Source organism: Drosophila gunungcola (assembly GCF_025200985.1).
Source record: "Drosophila gunungcola strain Sukarami chromosome 2R unlocalized genomic scaffold, Dgunungcola_SK_2 000004F, whole genome shotgun sequence".
Lineage (NCBI taxonomy): Eukaryota > Metazoa > Arthropoda > Insecta > Diptera > Drosophilidae > Drosophila > Drosophila gunungcola.
In genome coordinates, this window is record NW_026453167.1 from 5,201,870 (window position 1) to 5,215,505 (window position 13,636).

Consider the following 13,636-nt stretch of genomic DNA (forward strand, 5'->3'; position numbering starts at 1 on the left):
AATGGAATCGGCACACGTAAATTCAAATTATGCGTGAACCTTTTGTGGCCTGCAACAAAAAAGTGCAAAAGTATTTAATATTTATGATATTATATTAATATGGAAATTCTAATTCTAAATAAAGGAAAATCAAATGCTGTCTGCCAACTCGGACCGAATTCGCCAGCTTATTAAATAAAACACAAATTTTAATGGTGCTTAATAATGTCTCTGTAAGTATAATATTTAATATTTCTTTGTTAATTTACACATGTTACATGCATGACTTTCAGACTATTTGTATTTATTGCTGATTTACTTTTTTAAAATATACTTCAATAGGCAGGGACGGTATGAAATTTTCGTTCTCTAAATGTTTTATTTTTCTTGTGCTGTGCTGCTTTGGCTTTACTTTTATTATTGGCTGCCTTGTCTTATATTGCCGCTGGAAATAGTCATAATAGCGGATTCTGTGACTAAGGCTGATTTTTCTTCCGGTATTCCGTCGGCGCGAGACTTCGCTACCCCGCGACTGGTGGCTTTAGTAGTGTTCCCAACGATTACCTTTTCATCGGCATTTATCGATTTTCGCGTGCTTGCTGTTGCGCGGCGTTTAAACTTGTTGATCGATTCATTGTCGATAGTGGTTGTGTTTTTGGTTGGTTCTGAGGAAACGGTAGAATTTAAGTGTTTGCGTCTTTGATAAATTCTTTTTGACTTTTTATATTCCTTCTTAGCATTAACGGGATTTGTAGAATTTCGTGACATTTGAATCGGAACCTTTTTAGTTGATGCCGGGACTCGCAGCTTTCTAAATTTTCGATTAACATTTGTCCTTCTTGTTACGGGTGTGGGAGTTGTTGTTGAATCGGGCAATGTGGTGTTACTATCGGTAACAGCTGATGTTGTTAAATTTTGAATGTTCCTCGGAGTTTCTTTTGTGGTAACGAGATTTTTAAGATGCAGCTTTAACAATTTCAGTTTAGTTTCAATATTTGAAGAAAAGTTTTTAGTAGCTTTCAAAGATTTTAACCTATGTTTGAATGACTGTGTTGTAACATTTGTTTTTGAATAGTTATTTATTATGGGTTGTGGTGTTGTCCAACTCAGAGTGTTTTCCAAAAGCGTTGATTCAGTTGACGACGTTGTGGTAATTGATGTTGTTGAACTTCTCCAATGTGGCGTAGTGTTATATTCAAAATCCAAAAATGTGGTTTTTGCTGGTAACGCAGGTTCCGTGGTTGTTGTTGTTGTGGTAGTTGTAAATGGTTGCGTTGTGCGTTCAAATCGTTCTGTAAATACATCTTGCGGAATTACTGTGGTGAATACTTGCTGACTGGGTCGAAATTCATGTTGGTGTAGTGTTGGGGATTTAGCAATCTTGGATGCCGAATGGGGTAGTATAACATCGTCCAGAGTGAAGTAGGTATGAGCAACATAATTGAAGTAAGGCAGGGTAGTTGTTGTAGTAACTGGCAATTCTTTGGGCATACTGTGCGAGCTATATTGGTCTTTTGCATAATCTTGGAGGGAGTTTTTAAAGCAGTTTTCCGTGCACTTTTGCCAGACATCATGGGAATAGTCGGACCGGTTCCACTGATTCGAAACGCTCATCACTCGTTCTGCGTTTGAAAGCGTCCCAGCGGTTAGCGGTACGAATGAGTTAACTGGCGCTAGGTTGAAATCCACAGGCGGGTTTACAGGACCCGTACTATATTCAATTGTATTAACCGGAGCTGCCACGTAACCCACAGTGGTAGCCGGCGTTGTTGATGTTGTTTTGAATCCATGAACATTATTCAAGTCCCTGAAGACGCTTCTGAAAAACCAGATTGATAGAAGACAAAGTGACCACTCTTAAAGAAAATATACCTTTTTGAATTGGCATATGCTTCGTGATATTGGGCAGGTGAGTGTACGTATCGTGGCAGCATATGCATGTTGCGCATATAGTTTTTCAGTCGCATTTTTCCTACCAAAATCGGAGCCCTGGTGTTATACCAATAAAATTTTCGCATAGCACTCGGGTGTTGTCTATATAAAACAATCGCTGGATGATCCACGGACCACATCTAAAAATGGATATCCATTGCACTTTCGCTTTTTTTTTTAATGCTACTCATATTTACCTGTCGTTTTGGTCTCATATATGTGGAAGATGCCTTAATATTAAGCAGTACATAAAACAGTCCTGAAATAATATTAATTTGTTAAAATTATAGGGTCATATCAGACTTTATTTTTCGTACCTATTGTCATATAAATGACAACAATGCTGTTTTTCACTTTCCCCAACATATTGTAGCAATACGTTTTACTGCAGACAACTAACGACTACCAGCATTAGTTTTTCATCAAAATTATTTGCCACTTGGTTGAGAGAAGGTAAATCGTGGTTTTTGAAGACTGTAGCGGAGGTTGTAAACTTGGTAAATCATTCACACTCAAAAGAGTAATAAATATTTATATTTTTTATCCGTCTCTTTAATAATTAAATAATTTTTAAACAAATTCTTGTAATTAGTTACCTAAATACATATTAATATTTACTTATTTATATCCATAAGTAGCTTTGTAATGATCATAACTGAGATAGTTTTCAGATGCTGCATCGAAACCATAGCGTGTGTTCTATGGAGCATAAAAATCAACGCTTGGACAAGCTCATCTTCTCTGCTATAATTGTTGCATATTTGCAGCCATATAATTGAACACACTTTCAAGAGGTAAGTTCACTTTCCTAAACAAATCTACGCATTCGTTTTGATATAGACCATGCCGATACTCAGTGATACATTAAAACATTGCGTGCATCGTTTGGTATACAAAATAGTGATGAGTATGGGACCCGAAAATTGCATGTTTGGTTGCGACATACATATTCAATTATTTATATTATAAATTAATTACTCGCCGGTGCAGAACTGTTAACTTAAATTTGATTTGGTCAATGTAAAACAAAATGTCGGGCAAGGCAGTTCAGGCTTTTATTGGCTTTTTATTATTTTTTTTTAGAAATAAAAGGTAACTTTCAGAGCACTATTTGTATACCAAAAAGATAACTTCAGGATACTTATCATTGCAGGCTATATTGGATATGTGTGGTCCTTGTTTCGGGATGGAGCATGATAACAATATTCATTCTTCTGAAGAATAGATATGAAACGGATTCCACGAGTATTGGAGTGTCAACTGCTTATATTCGTTGGACAAACACTTTTCCATCGATTGGAATATGTCTTTCAAAAAGTCGGATAATTAATGACTTTACAGCCGCTGTTAAGAAACGATTTCCTGGAGAAAAACCGGCTTACACATATGTAAGAACTCTATACGATTACCTCTTTATAAACCCAAACAACTTATACATAAAACCGGATTATTGCAAGGGATTAAATTCCACATGTGGAGTTGATATTTTAGACATGAGAAGAGAGGTGCTGTAGAAATAATTTTTTTTGTTAATTGTTTTTAACAAATTATAGTTATAGTTATTTCCGATGACGTGTAAGGACCTTTTTGACGAAATTTATTTTGCTGAAAAATTGATGCCGGACTGCGAACTAATATTCAAGTTTCACGAACTTGAAATGGGTTATTGCTTTCTTGCCAATAATTTAATGGACTAGTAAGAATACATTTTTAGAAACTTTATATACAATTTGAATATCTCTTAAAATTCCCCTAGTGAAAGTATCGAAAAAATGCCTTTGTTATATTCTTCATTGGACGAATACCGGAATCTCCGATTGGTTTTGAAAAGTGGCCTTGTTTATCGCTATGATGTGAGAGCCTTTAAAATATCGCAGTTCCGTCAATTCAATTTGTTTTGAATTTTGCTTTTTAGTTATACGTTAACAGCCCCGAAGATCTACCCTATTTTAATGCTGTAACCTATGCGATTACCGACGATCCCATGATACATAGTTTTAATGTCGAGGAGATTCATAATGACGAAAATGTAATTTATGAACCAGTTTCCCAACGCCTGTGTAAATTTCCAACTGAAAGTTCTATCAAGGGACTTCCTTATAGGTGAGCCCAAATTTTAAGTGAATTTAATCAATTTTTTTAACATGCTTCTCCAGTTTTTCAATTTGTATGTCTATTATCCGAAGTGAAATTGAGATGAAAATCTGTAACTGCACTTTATTCAGTCATAAAGACTCAAGTAAGTAAGGGCCGATTTCTCAAGGTCATGTCAAGGTTCTAGTTTGTAATATGTACAAAAGGTCAAATTGTTTCGACACTTGTCAATTAATTTCAAATATTATTATACCGTATTACTTTTCAAGGTTCGAAAAACTATTGTGGAGTCAAGGAAATATCCTGTTTAGAATCAGGTGACTTTTCCTTTTGAGTTGTAGAAGTAACTATAACTTCAATTGTATAATTTCAGGCAAACTGGCCGAAAAAGTCAAGGACTATGTTGGATCTAATATGGCTTGTTTACCATCCTGCGTGGAACAACAAATTAGCGCTGTCGGGTAAACAAATGGAATTTGTTCCTTTAAATTTGTAACATCTATAAGCTTATAGGTCCAGAGAGAAAAGGTATGGGTCCGAATCGGACAAAACTGAGGGACATGTGGTCGAAATCGAAATAGCATCGCCACCGACCGCCAGATACTACAGAACTGTTACCCAGACCAAACTAGATTTAATAGGTAGGATTTTTATAGACTATCATTTATTTTTAACCAAAGCTTAAGCTTTTCAGTTGGCATTGGAAGTGTAATAGGACTCTTTTTTGGCGCATCTTTACTCAACCTTTTGGAAATTATGTCATATTTTTTTAAAAAATGTAAAACTATTGCTTTTAGGTTAGGATGTTTAATGTTATTCACTTTTTCAACTCTGCAGCGGCTGCTACATGTTATTTTAATCCCACAAATGAAATAAATATATTCTGCAAAAGCAATTGTATTGTTTTTATTAAAATTGTGCTAATTGTGGTTAGTTATTATTTTCAAACAAATCTAAATGATAGTTTGCGATTTCGTTTTCTATAAAAATATTAAGGTCACGGGAGTTATCATTCTTAACTTTATGCACAGAAGTGTTAACATTTTGCTTTTTATAACGCAGCCCAACACTAAAAAGAAGCTGTCAGACAGAGATCTTTCCAAACATTTAAAGTGGCTTACATTCTTATTGAGGGTATATCAGGAGAGCTTCTCATTTTATTGGAGGTATTTGCTCTTAAGTAGCGTTGCCTAATATCGACACCAGAATGGTCATCCTGCAAAATGAAAGTATTCTCAGACCAATAGATGTATAAGTCCATAAATTCACTCACATCTCTCATATTGTAGGTGATAACCAAGTTGTTGACGAAGCTCTCGAGAAACTCTGGATAAGCGTCCAGAACGTCCAGCAAGTCATCTCTATGCAGCTTATGTATATCGCAATAGGTCAAAGCTCTAACCACTCCGTTTGATTTGCCAAGCGTTGGATATATGCAGGGATTTTCGCCGAATATATCGTTCTTGCCTAAAATGAGAACCACATTTTGTTTGGATAGTTGATATAAATAAATAGATAGATAAAATTAACTCACCCAGGACGATAATCATATTGCCTGCTTTTTGAATTTCTATGGATCCCCTAGCTATAAAAAACAAAGAGGTGAGGACATCTCCTTTATGGACCAAGATATCACCAGGTGGCGCATGGGTAGTTTTAAATTTAAGGGAGAAAGCTCTGCAAACAATAAATTACTCTTACCAAGATGCACTTAACTAAGTGTTTTCAAATTTACCTTAGGCACCCCGGACTGGCCTCCGAAAAAGCTGCGCAAGTTGTCAATAACTTTCTGTTCAAATGCAGGCAAATGTCTGCTTGAAGGCACTCGGGAAAACCTTTAAGCAAGGAATTCATATCGATTCCGTTCGTATCTTAAAATTGAATACATTAAGCATAAATAAAAAGAGGAAGATTAAGAGTATAATTAATAATATTACAGGTCCAAGCATGTTGAAAATATTCCTCCAGTCTTTGCCTGAGTGGATTTGGTATCTGTAGAAAGGTTAGAAGCTAAAGTGCATAATGTTTACAGCGTTTGGTAGTATTCTTGATACCTGGTGGAATCGAATGAACTCCCGAACGCGTAACATTTGAGTATGATATCTTGCAGTTCCCGAGTAAAGTCTTTGTATGATCGCAGAAACATTTCCAAAAATGCTTGCATACATAAGAGCTTAAAAGAGAAGTTAAAAATATCTCAAGGTAAACATTTATTTTAAGTAAGTGCATATTTCGCCTACATCCAACGAGCATTACGCAAATAGTAAACGCTTTTTCAGCATCGGTATTCGGTGCCACATTTCCAAAGCCGACGGATGTGAGCGACGTAAATGTAAAATATAAAGCTGTGATATAGCGTGACTACAAAAGAGAGATTGCAGAATCATCCGTGTTTTGTGTGGTAAAATAAAGAGGAATACCTTTATAGAGGGCCCACCAGTTCGGTTGTCGAAATAGGGCTCTTGAATATCATAGGCCAACGAATTGAGCCAACCGATGTTTTTCGCCGCTATAGACTTTTCGGCATTTCCAATCGCATACCTGAAATATAGTTTAACAGTTTTAAAAACTGATTAATATAAGCATATTATTTACCATATGCAAGCCAACCAATGGGCAATCAAAATAAAGGTAGCCATCAATAAAATAAGAACTGCAGCTCCATACTCCGAATAACGATCTATTTTTCTGGCCACACGAACCAACCTTAAGAGCCGAGCTGTTTTCAAAAGTCCTATTAAAGTAGTCGTCTGGAAAAAACGCATTATTAACTATAATAATTTACTGAAAAAAATGTATATGCTAACCTCATCGGTATCACTGCCAACTAAAAGCAAATCGAATGGCACTGCTGCCACAAGATCAATTAAAAACCAACCGCTTAAATAGTGAACTGCTATTCGTCCTGGATGAGATACCTATTATATAGTAAGGGTTATTAAATTTGTTTTCCAAATTGTTTGCTATTAACCATACCACTTCATCCTGTGCGTTGACAAAAGTAGTTCGAAAGTTTATTATAATATCCACAATGAAGGTTACATCCACTAAAAATGTCAGTTATATAGGTAAGTTGGAAGAATTTTTAATTTTACTATACTTACCAATCAAATCGATGATAACAATTGGGTCAGAGTTTATGTACTTATTGTTTCTTCTTTGGTAATCCTGTTCGCCAAGCAAAAACGCCGCCACATATGGAGTAAAAATCGCCGTATACATCACTAGGATTAATATCACCCAGTCCCAAACAGCTTTGAACGGCGAATAGTGTAATAGAGTCCATTTGTGATAGTAGTTGTTCTGTAACTTTTGATCAAGCATTATGTTTCCCCCCAGAGAAATAATCTGTTAATAAAAAATTATATAATTAATTCAATGAACTTAGATGTTGATAAGATTAAGTCATACCATATCGTTGGGATCTTGCATCTTCGGTTCACTCTTCGATCCGAGAAGAGCTTCTTTGTCCAACATATCGTCGTATGAACTACCCAACAAATTGTCGCTAGTTTTATCAGTTTGATTGTATTTTGGGTTCTTAAACATGCATTCGTAGGAATTACCCTTATGGGTTTGGAAAACATCGTTGTTATTTTTACGCGCTGGGTCATACGAGCAAAGCAAATCACACTCTGGCCGTCTAGCCATTGTCTGATAGTTTTTAATGTATAACTTCTTTTTATCACATTTGATGCATTTTTTGGACATTTTGATGCTAGAGTGCTTTTTGGGTTGGCTAGTTTTAAGTTCGTTTGAGATATTATTCTGTTCGAATTGATTCTCTCCCTTGATGACTTTTATTTTCTTTAAGCATTCCCTTTTATTGTTGATTTTGAATAGTACAGGCGAAAAGAAGCAATCTCCTGTGAACTTCGAGCCATGTTTCTCCTTAGCTCTTGACCTGGTTTTTAGCTCAAGTGTTTCGTCATCACTAGTAGGTCTAGTCCGCAGGAATTTGTGATAGACCAGAGTGCTATGGTCTGGAACATTTTTCGGAAATCTCGACAGACTCTCCTTCTTGTCGTCGAACATACTGGCGTTTATCAGGATATCTGAAACAAAAACCTGCTTCTTTTCAATCTTATTTAGGTTGCACATAAGCGAAAAGAGTTCCCTCTCCACAAATTTATTGGATTTTGCAAGGCAATTGCGTTTAAATTCCTTTACAGGCGGCTTTTTAGCAGGTATCGTTAATATTATTGTTGGACATGTACAGCTCGCATTGCTGCACTATTTTATCCAATTTTCGGATTTCGCTCAGTTCCACGCAAGATTTGTGGGACATTTTAAAATCTGCAAAATAAATGAACGAAAAATGGTGGCAAATTGATATTAGACATTCGCAGTAAGCAAAAAAATACATATGCAGATTTGGAATTTTTGTTTAAATTAAAACTAAATAAGAATCTGTTTCAAAACCTTAGGTCTTTAACGTTCACTTATTCACGATTAAAATAAACAAAAATATCGAATTCTTACCTAATGCACTTTTTTATTAAGTTTGCAAATCAAAACGGAACAGGTATGACATACACATAAAGAAATGGAGCAATGTAAAAGTTTTTATACATTTTTGAGCCACATTTAAATTTTTTTCTATTCAACAGTCTGCTATATAAATTAATAGTAACAATTATTTACTATTTTACTTTAACACCATTTTGATAATACATTTTTTTTTTATTTTCAGCGTTTTTAAGCTATGTTTTTCAGACATGCGTAGTTCGTCACCTGTTAAGTTCTAAGCCCACCGTGTTTTCAGAAACATTGTTGTTATTTCACTTGTCGCTGTCGGTCACACTATTTTTGAATGTAAACAATTGATTTTTCCTACAAAACAAAAGTTAGCGAAAATGTCTGGAGTTGCTGCTAAAAAGATTGCCGAAGCGGAGAACTTGGTGAAGCAGGCCGAGAAGAGGTACCATTCATTATATTATCGCAATAAGAATAGCTACAAATACAGCCAAAATATCTTTACAGCTTGAAATTGTCAATGTTGAAATGGGTACCTGATTACGATAGTGCTGCTGATGAGTATTCCAAAGCTGGTGAGTACTTAAAAGTTGGTGTGACTAATATTCACTAAATATCTGTGTATAATAAAAAACCATAACTTATATTATTGTAAATAAATAAATCCCATTTTTCACTTAAAGTTTCTTATTAAATTGCCAGTTGTATTTTGTGTATACGTGGTTGGTGTATATTATACATAAATATAAGTATTAAAAAATTGTAAAACAAACATACATAACATAAATATCATTTTAAAAATGCATTGTTATTTTGTATCTATTTTAACTTAATAATATCTGTTATTATTTTCAGCTACTGCCTATCGAATAGCCAAAAGTTACGATAAGAGTAAGGATTGTTTTTTAAAGTCTATTGACTGTTACAAAAACAACAAGTCGTGGTTCCATGCTGCAAAAGCATACGAGCAAGTAAGTAAATAAAAGATAATAGCTATCTTTAATTAACAAACATGTATTGTATCTTTTAGATTATTTTGTTGTCTAAGGATGCTGATAAACTACACGAGGTTGAGGAATACGCCAACAAGGCTGCAAGTTTGTATCAACAGCATGGATCTCCGGAAGCAGCTGCTTCCGCCTTGGATAAAGCCGCAAAATTAACAGAATCCAAGCATCCTGACATGGCATTAAGGTTCTACCAACATGCCCTAGAAGTTATAATGGTGGGTTACTCACCTTTCACTCCAATGCTTAGTAATCATATACACATGTTGAATATTTTCTTCAGATTGAGGATTCCGTCCGTCAGGCAGCTGAATTTGCATCGAAAGTGTCTAGAATATTGGTTAAACTAGGAAGGTAAGGTTTGAGCTCATCCATTAATAATTATTAATTATTTTAATTTATTTTATCAGGTATGAAGAAGCCACAAACGCGCTCAAAAAAGAGATAGCCTAAATCAACAGACGGAATCTTATGGTCAAATTGGGCGGCTAGTCGTGGCTTTGGTAATGGTGCAATTAGCTCGCGGGGACTCCGTAGAAGCCGAAAAAACATTCAGAGAATGGGGCAATTGCTGTGAGCCCGAAGAAGTGTCCACATTGCAAACATTGTTGCAAGCTTTTGATGACGAGGATCCAGAACTAGCCGCCAGGATGCTTGCGTCTCCATTTATCCGACATATGGACGTTGAGTACGCCATTCTATCCAAAAACATTCCATTGCCTCAGGGTATTCAAGTGGAGAAGAAAGCCGGCGATAATGCTGGAATTGTAAGTGCTTATATTTTTTAAAATTTACTTTTTAGCGTAAATTCCGTTTTCTTAAATGTTGCAATGCAAAAGAAAGTGTTCCAGTTCCGATTACTACATTTGCGATAGGGTATTGTTGCCTGTCTATCAAATATCGAATTCCGGCGATAACACAAGAATAGCTGATTTATTGTTTATTTATTTACATGCTGACAAGAGATTCCTCTTTATCTTTCAGGAAACCAATGACAAGGACAATGAAGCAGAAAACGAAGGAGGTTTATGCTAATTTTATTCAAGTTTTACGGTTTGCCTGTTAGTCAAAAAATATTTATCGTTAATAATATCGCTTCTATTATATAATATAAATTGTTAAATACAAATTTCATCGCAATCGTTGTACTAATAACCTTAAGAAATAAATGAAACAACAAATTTTAGTTGTTTTGGGAGTTCTTAAAAAATAATTAGATACAGAAAAAAACCTTTTTTAAAAAGAAATATTGGAAATCAGATGTTTTTACTTCAAAATTGGAATATAGATATAAATTAGACATCCGATAATCAACAATGAAAGGTAAGGTTCCGTAACTGAAACTTACAAATTTGTTTAAATTAAATCCTTAAATCCTTTGCTTTGGAAAAATGTACTACAGCACTAAAAATATACCTGGTAAATTATATATATATAAATTTTATTAATGTTAAATATGGCAGTAAGCATTACAAACTCAAACATTTTTAGAAAAAAAACGCCTTTTTTATGGAATATCATGGGCTTTTGTATTTATTTTAATATTATAAAATTAATAAATTGAATTCGAATAGTATTGCTAGGAAAATCCCTTAATGTGTCATCCCATCGTTCCGAATAAAGGACAAACATTCATGACGCGTCACGACGCATGTTGATATTTTGCGTTGGCCTGGCAACTCCTAACCTATGCGAAATAACCGACCAAATTGATTCGTCCGGTTGTTCGTGAAAGAAGGCGGAAGGTTAAACAGTATTTGTAATATATACTTGGAAAGCAATTTGAAAATTGTGAAAGTAAAAAACTACAGGAAAAATGGTACGTATATTTGCGACTCTTAGTCAGTTTTCGTATGGAATCCAGCTTGTTAGAGTGAAATATTGGCGAAATCGCATGGAGCGAGTAGGAGTGCGAATAAAAGTGTCTTCGATTCGATGAATCATATAAGCATCTCCTTTGAAATCTGTATATACATACATTTAGATAAGTGTATATATATACCAATCATACATATATTTCAACTTTTTTTTGCCTATATGTTCGTTGGCCATATTCGGTCATATACATGGTCATGAATGTGTGCGTATACATACATATAAGCCAAATTAGTCATTCGTAGCAGCGGATATTACTCATTTATTGAAGTGTTTCCATACTTTTCGACAACGACTCACACTCATAAATGGTAATTTGCGAAAATTAATCGCAAAAGAATGTTAAAAAAAAAGCAGCTGGAGAACTGGAGCGATTAAAAATTAAAAAGTTGGAAAGAGAAATGCTCACACATTTGGATTTTTCTCTGTATATATTTTTACACACTTGAGTGTGTGTGGGTATACCGCTTTTTTATATTTCGATGGCTATAAATATGTACATATGCATGTATGTATCGGCGGGGGCAATGCTTATTTTCTTGCAGACGCAAAATGTGTGTATGTAAAACTATATTACCATACAGAAATATATATAAATATATATCCATATATGTATCTGCAGGCATACATATTTAAGGTGTGATCGTTTCCTTGCCGCCTGCGTATGTATGTGTTGTGTGCGAGACAGACGTCTGTTTGTATGATTTTGGTTTGTCGGCGTTTTTCCGAATATTATGGAAAATCGTGCATTTTCTTCCGTTTTCTGGCCACACATCGGTGTGGGGGGGAAAAATGCACAATCAGACTGCTACTTCCCATTTTCCTTTCTCCCATTTCTCGGCTTGTTCTCACCCTTAAACTTGCCGGCACTTGTGAACTTACCCTTGAACTCTTTGAGCGCCGGGTGAAAAAAAGAAAACGAGCTGTAAATGGTGCCACGCCCACCACTCGCAACCAAATACATGTGCTAGGAGAGCGCCACTTTCTGAGCACATAAGCCAGTAAAAGATTTCTAGAAGCAATGCAAATAAGACATAAAATAATTTACCTTTGTTATTGCCGGCAATCAAAGAAATAAAATTTGCAAAGCGGAAAAGAGACGGCTATACTGTCAGCTTAAAGTGGGCAGTTATGTTGGCAGTTACTCACACACACATGCTTATATACATCAGTAAGTGCAGGGTGCCCCATATTTCATGTCGGTATGAATATTAACTTTAAAATGTTTATTTTTAAACACTTATAGCAACAAAGTAACCTATTGCATTTAAACAAAATAATTTAAAGTATTAGGTATTAAATAAACACAAGTACATGTATTGAGTTGTTTAACGTCTGGGAGCGATATGAAAGATGGAGCACCCTGTGTCTTCAGTACATATATATGTACATCTGCCGGTGACAGTTTCGCGCGCTTTAATAAATTCAAAATAAATATTATATTTTGTTTTTATATTTATAGGCTTCTGGTGTAACTGTGTCTGATGTCTGCAAGACTACATACGAGGAAATAAAGAAGGACAAAAAACATCGCTATGTCATTTTCTACATTCGCGATGAGAAGCAGATTGATGTGGAGACTGTGGCAGATCGCAACGCCGAATACGATCAGTTTCTAGAAGATATCCAGAAATGCGGTCCTGGAGAATGTCGGTAAGTTCGGGGCTTAAGTTGCTTCATGGTAAGCAAAAAGTTGGTTGTTTGAGTTTAAAACCTACTTTTAGCCTAACAAGAAGACGAGAAAACTGACCTCCTGAGCGATAAAATCTTTCTAATTCATGTTCAATTTTCAAAGGTATGGATTGTTCGATTTTGAATACATGCACCAATGTCAAGGCACCTCTGAGAGTTCAAAGAAGCAAAAGCTGTTCCTCATGTCGTGGTGTCCCGATACTGCCAAGGTATGTCTATCACAAACAATCCAATAAAACTTGGAACTAATGCAACAAATTTAACTCTGTGCAGGTCAAGAAGAAGATGTTGTACTCCAGCTCCTTCGATGCTCTCAAGAAGTCCCTGGTGGGCGTGCAAAAGTACATACAAGCCACTGATCTTTCCGAAGCCTCCCGTGAAGCCGTCGAGGAGAAGCTCCGGGCCACCGACCGCCAATAAACTGTACGAGAACTGTGCATTGCATTTAACAAACAAGGCATGCATGAAACAGCGATGGAAACACGTATCCTGTTGAGATCGCCAATTTGTATGAGAATTTTCTACATAATTTGTATTTTCAGTAGAAATAAAGAATGAAATATTTAACTTGACTTAAGACG

General features: G+C 35.4%; 5 protein-coding genes across 20 annotated transcripts; 3 read left to right on the plus strand and 2 right to left on the minus strand.

Annotated features, from left to right (window-relative positions):
* Positions 1 to 85: 85 nt before the first annotated feature.
* On the plus strand, positions 86 to 4,881 carry LOC128253644 (uncharacterized). Of its 16 annotated transcripts, none has more exons than XM_052982223.1 (11): positions 88 to 212; positions 2,576 to 2,705; positions 3,065 to 3,416; positions 3,471 to 3,607; positions 3,668 to 3,764; positions 3,827 to 4,014; positions 4,068 to 4,150; positions 4,275 to 4,322; positions 4,379 to 4,466; positions 4,519 to 4,646; positions 4,700 to 4,881. In XM_052982223.1, the coding sequence occupies exons 3-11, from the start codon at positions 3,105 to 3,107 to the stop codon at positions 4,879 to 4,881; spliced, it is 1,263 nt and encodes a 420-aa protein (XP_052838183.1). In that variant the 5' UTR covers positions 88 to 212; positions 2,576 to 2,705; positions 3,065 to 3,104. The 16 variants fall into 16 exon arrangements, with proteins under 16 accessions (XP_052838177.1, XP_052838183.1, XP_052838180.1 ...); XM_052982220.1 differs by having other exon boundaries at positions 92 to 212; positions 2,583 to 2,705; XM_052982224.1 differs by lacking the exon at positions 88 to 212 and adding an exon at positions 1,214 to 1,300.
* LOC128253643 (mucin-5AC) lies at positions 221 to 2,385 on the minus strand. The gene is given in 5 exon segments (XM_052982213.1): positions 221 to 417; positions 420 to 1,798; positions 1,852 to 2,051; positions 2,109 to 2,170; positions 2,229 to 2,385. Coding segments are annotated over 5 exon segments (1,824 nt in total). The 5' UTR covers positions 2,278 to 2,385; the 3' UTR covers positions 221 to 283.
* Positions 4,882 to 4,886: 5 nt separating the features above from the next.
* LOC128253642 (potassium voltage-gated channel unc-103) lies at positions 4,887 to 9,739 on the minus strand. Its single transcript, XM_052982212.1, is given in 16 exon segments — positions 4,887 to 5,074; positions 5,127 to 5,221; positions 5,279 to 5,472; positions 5,540 to 5,682; positions 5,741 to 5,876; positions 5,943 to 5,997; positions 6,060 to 6,178; positions 6,246 to 6,366; positions 6,426 to 6,546; positions 6,601 to 6,755; positions 6,813 to 6,923; positions 6,982 to 7,052; positions 7,110 to 7,353; positions 7,417 to 8,191; positions 8,193 to 8,301; positions 9,720 to 9,739. Coding segments are annotated over 15 exon segments (2,580 nt in total). The 5' UTR covers positions 8,294 to 8,301; positions 9,720 to 9,739; the 3' UTR covers positions 4,887 to 4,935.
* Positions 8,796 to 10,674, plus strand: LOC128253646 (gamma-soluble NSF attachment protein). The gene is given in 8 exon segments (XM_052982231.1): positions 8,796 to 8,926; positions 8,989 to 9,056; positions 9,337 to 9,452; positions 9,512 to 9,706; positions 9,772 to 9,842; positions 9,899 to 9,930; positions 9,933 to 10,255; positions 10,473 to 10,674. Coding segments are annotated over 8 exon segments (921 nt in total). The 5' UTR covers positions 8,796 to 8,861; the 3' UTR covers positions 10,524 to 10,674.
* Positions 10,675 to 11,148: 474 nt separating this feature from the next.
* Positions 11,149 to 13,627, plus strand: LOC128254131 (cofilin/actin-depolymerizing factor homolog). The gene is made up of 4 exons (XM_052982964.1): positions 11,149 to 11,307; positions 12,826 to 13,016; positions 13,159 to 13,264; positions 13,329 to 13,627. Exons 1-4 carry the CDS (start codon positions 11,305 to 11,307, stop codon positions 13,473 to 13,475), a joined length of 447 nt encoding a protein of 148 aa, XP_052838924.1. The 5' UTR covers positions 11,149 to 11,304; the 3' UTR covers positions 13,476 to 13,627.
* Positions 13,628 to 13,636: the final 9 nt, after the last annotated feature.

Bases quoted from the DNA above. Each gene is read 5' to 3' on its own strand.
- LOC128254131 (XM_052982964.1), top strand. The intron at 13,017-13,158 runs GTAAGTTCGGGG...CAATTTTCAAAG, and splicing joins TGCGGTCCTGGAGAATGTCG to GTATGGATTGTTCGATTTTG. The intron at 13,265-13,328 runs GTATGTCTATCA...AACTCTGTGCAG, and splicing joins GGTGTCCCGATACTGCCAAG to GTCAAGAAGAAGATGTTGTA.
- LOC128253644 (XM_052982214.1), top strand. From the start codon at position 2,942: ATGTCGGGCAAGGCAGTTCAGGCTTTTATTGGCTTTTTATTATTTTTT. The intron at 3,004-3,064 runs GTAACTTTCAGA...TTATCATTGCAG, and splicing joins TTTTTTTTTAGAAATAAAAG to GCTATATTGGATATGTGTGG. The intron at 4,323-4,378 runs GTGACTTTTCCT...GTATAATTTCAG, and splicing joins AATATCCTGTTTAGAATCAG to GCAAACTGGCCGAAAAAGTC.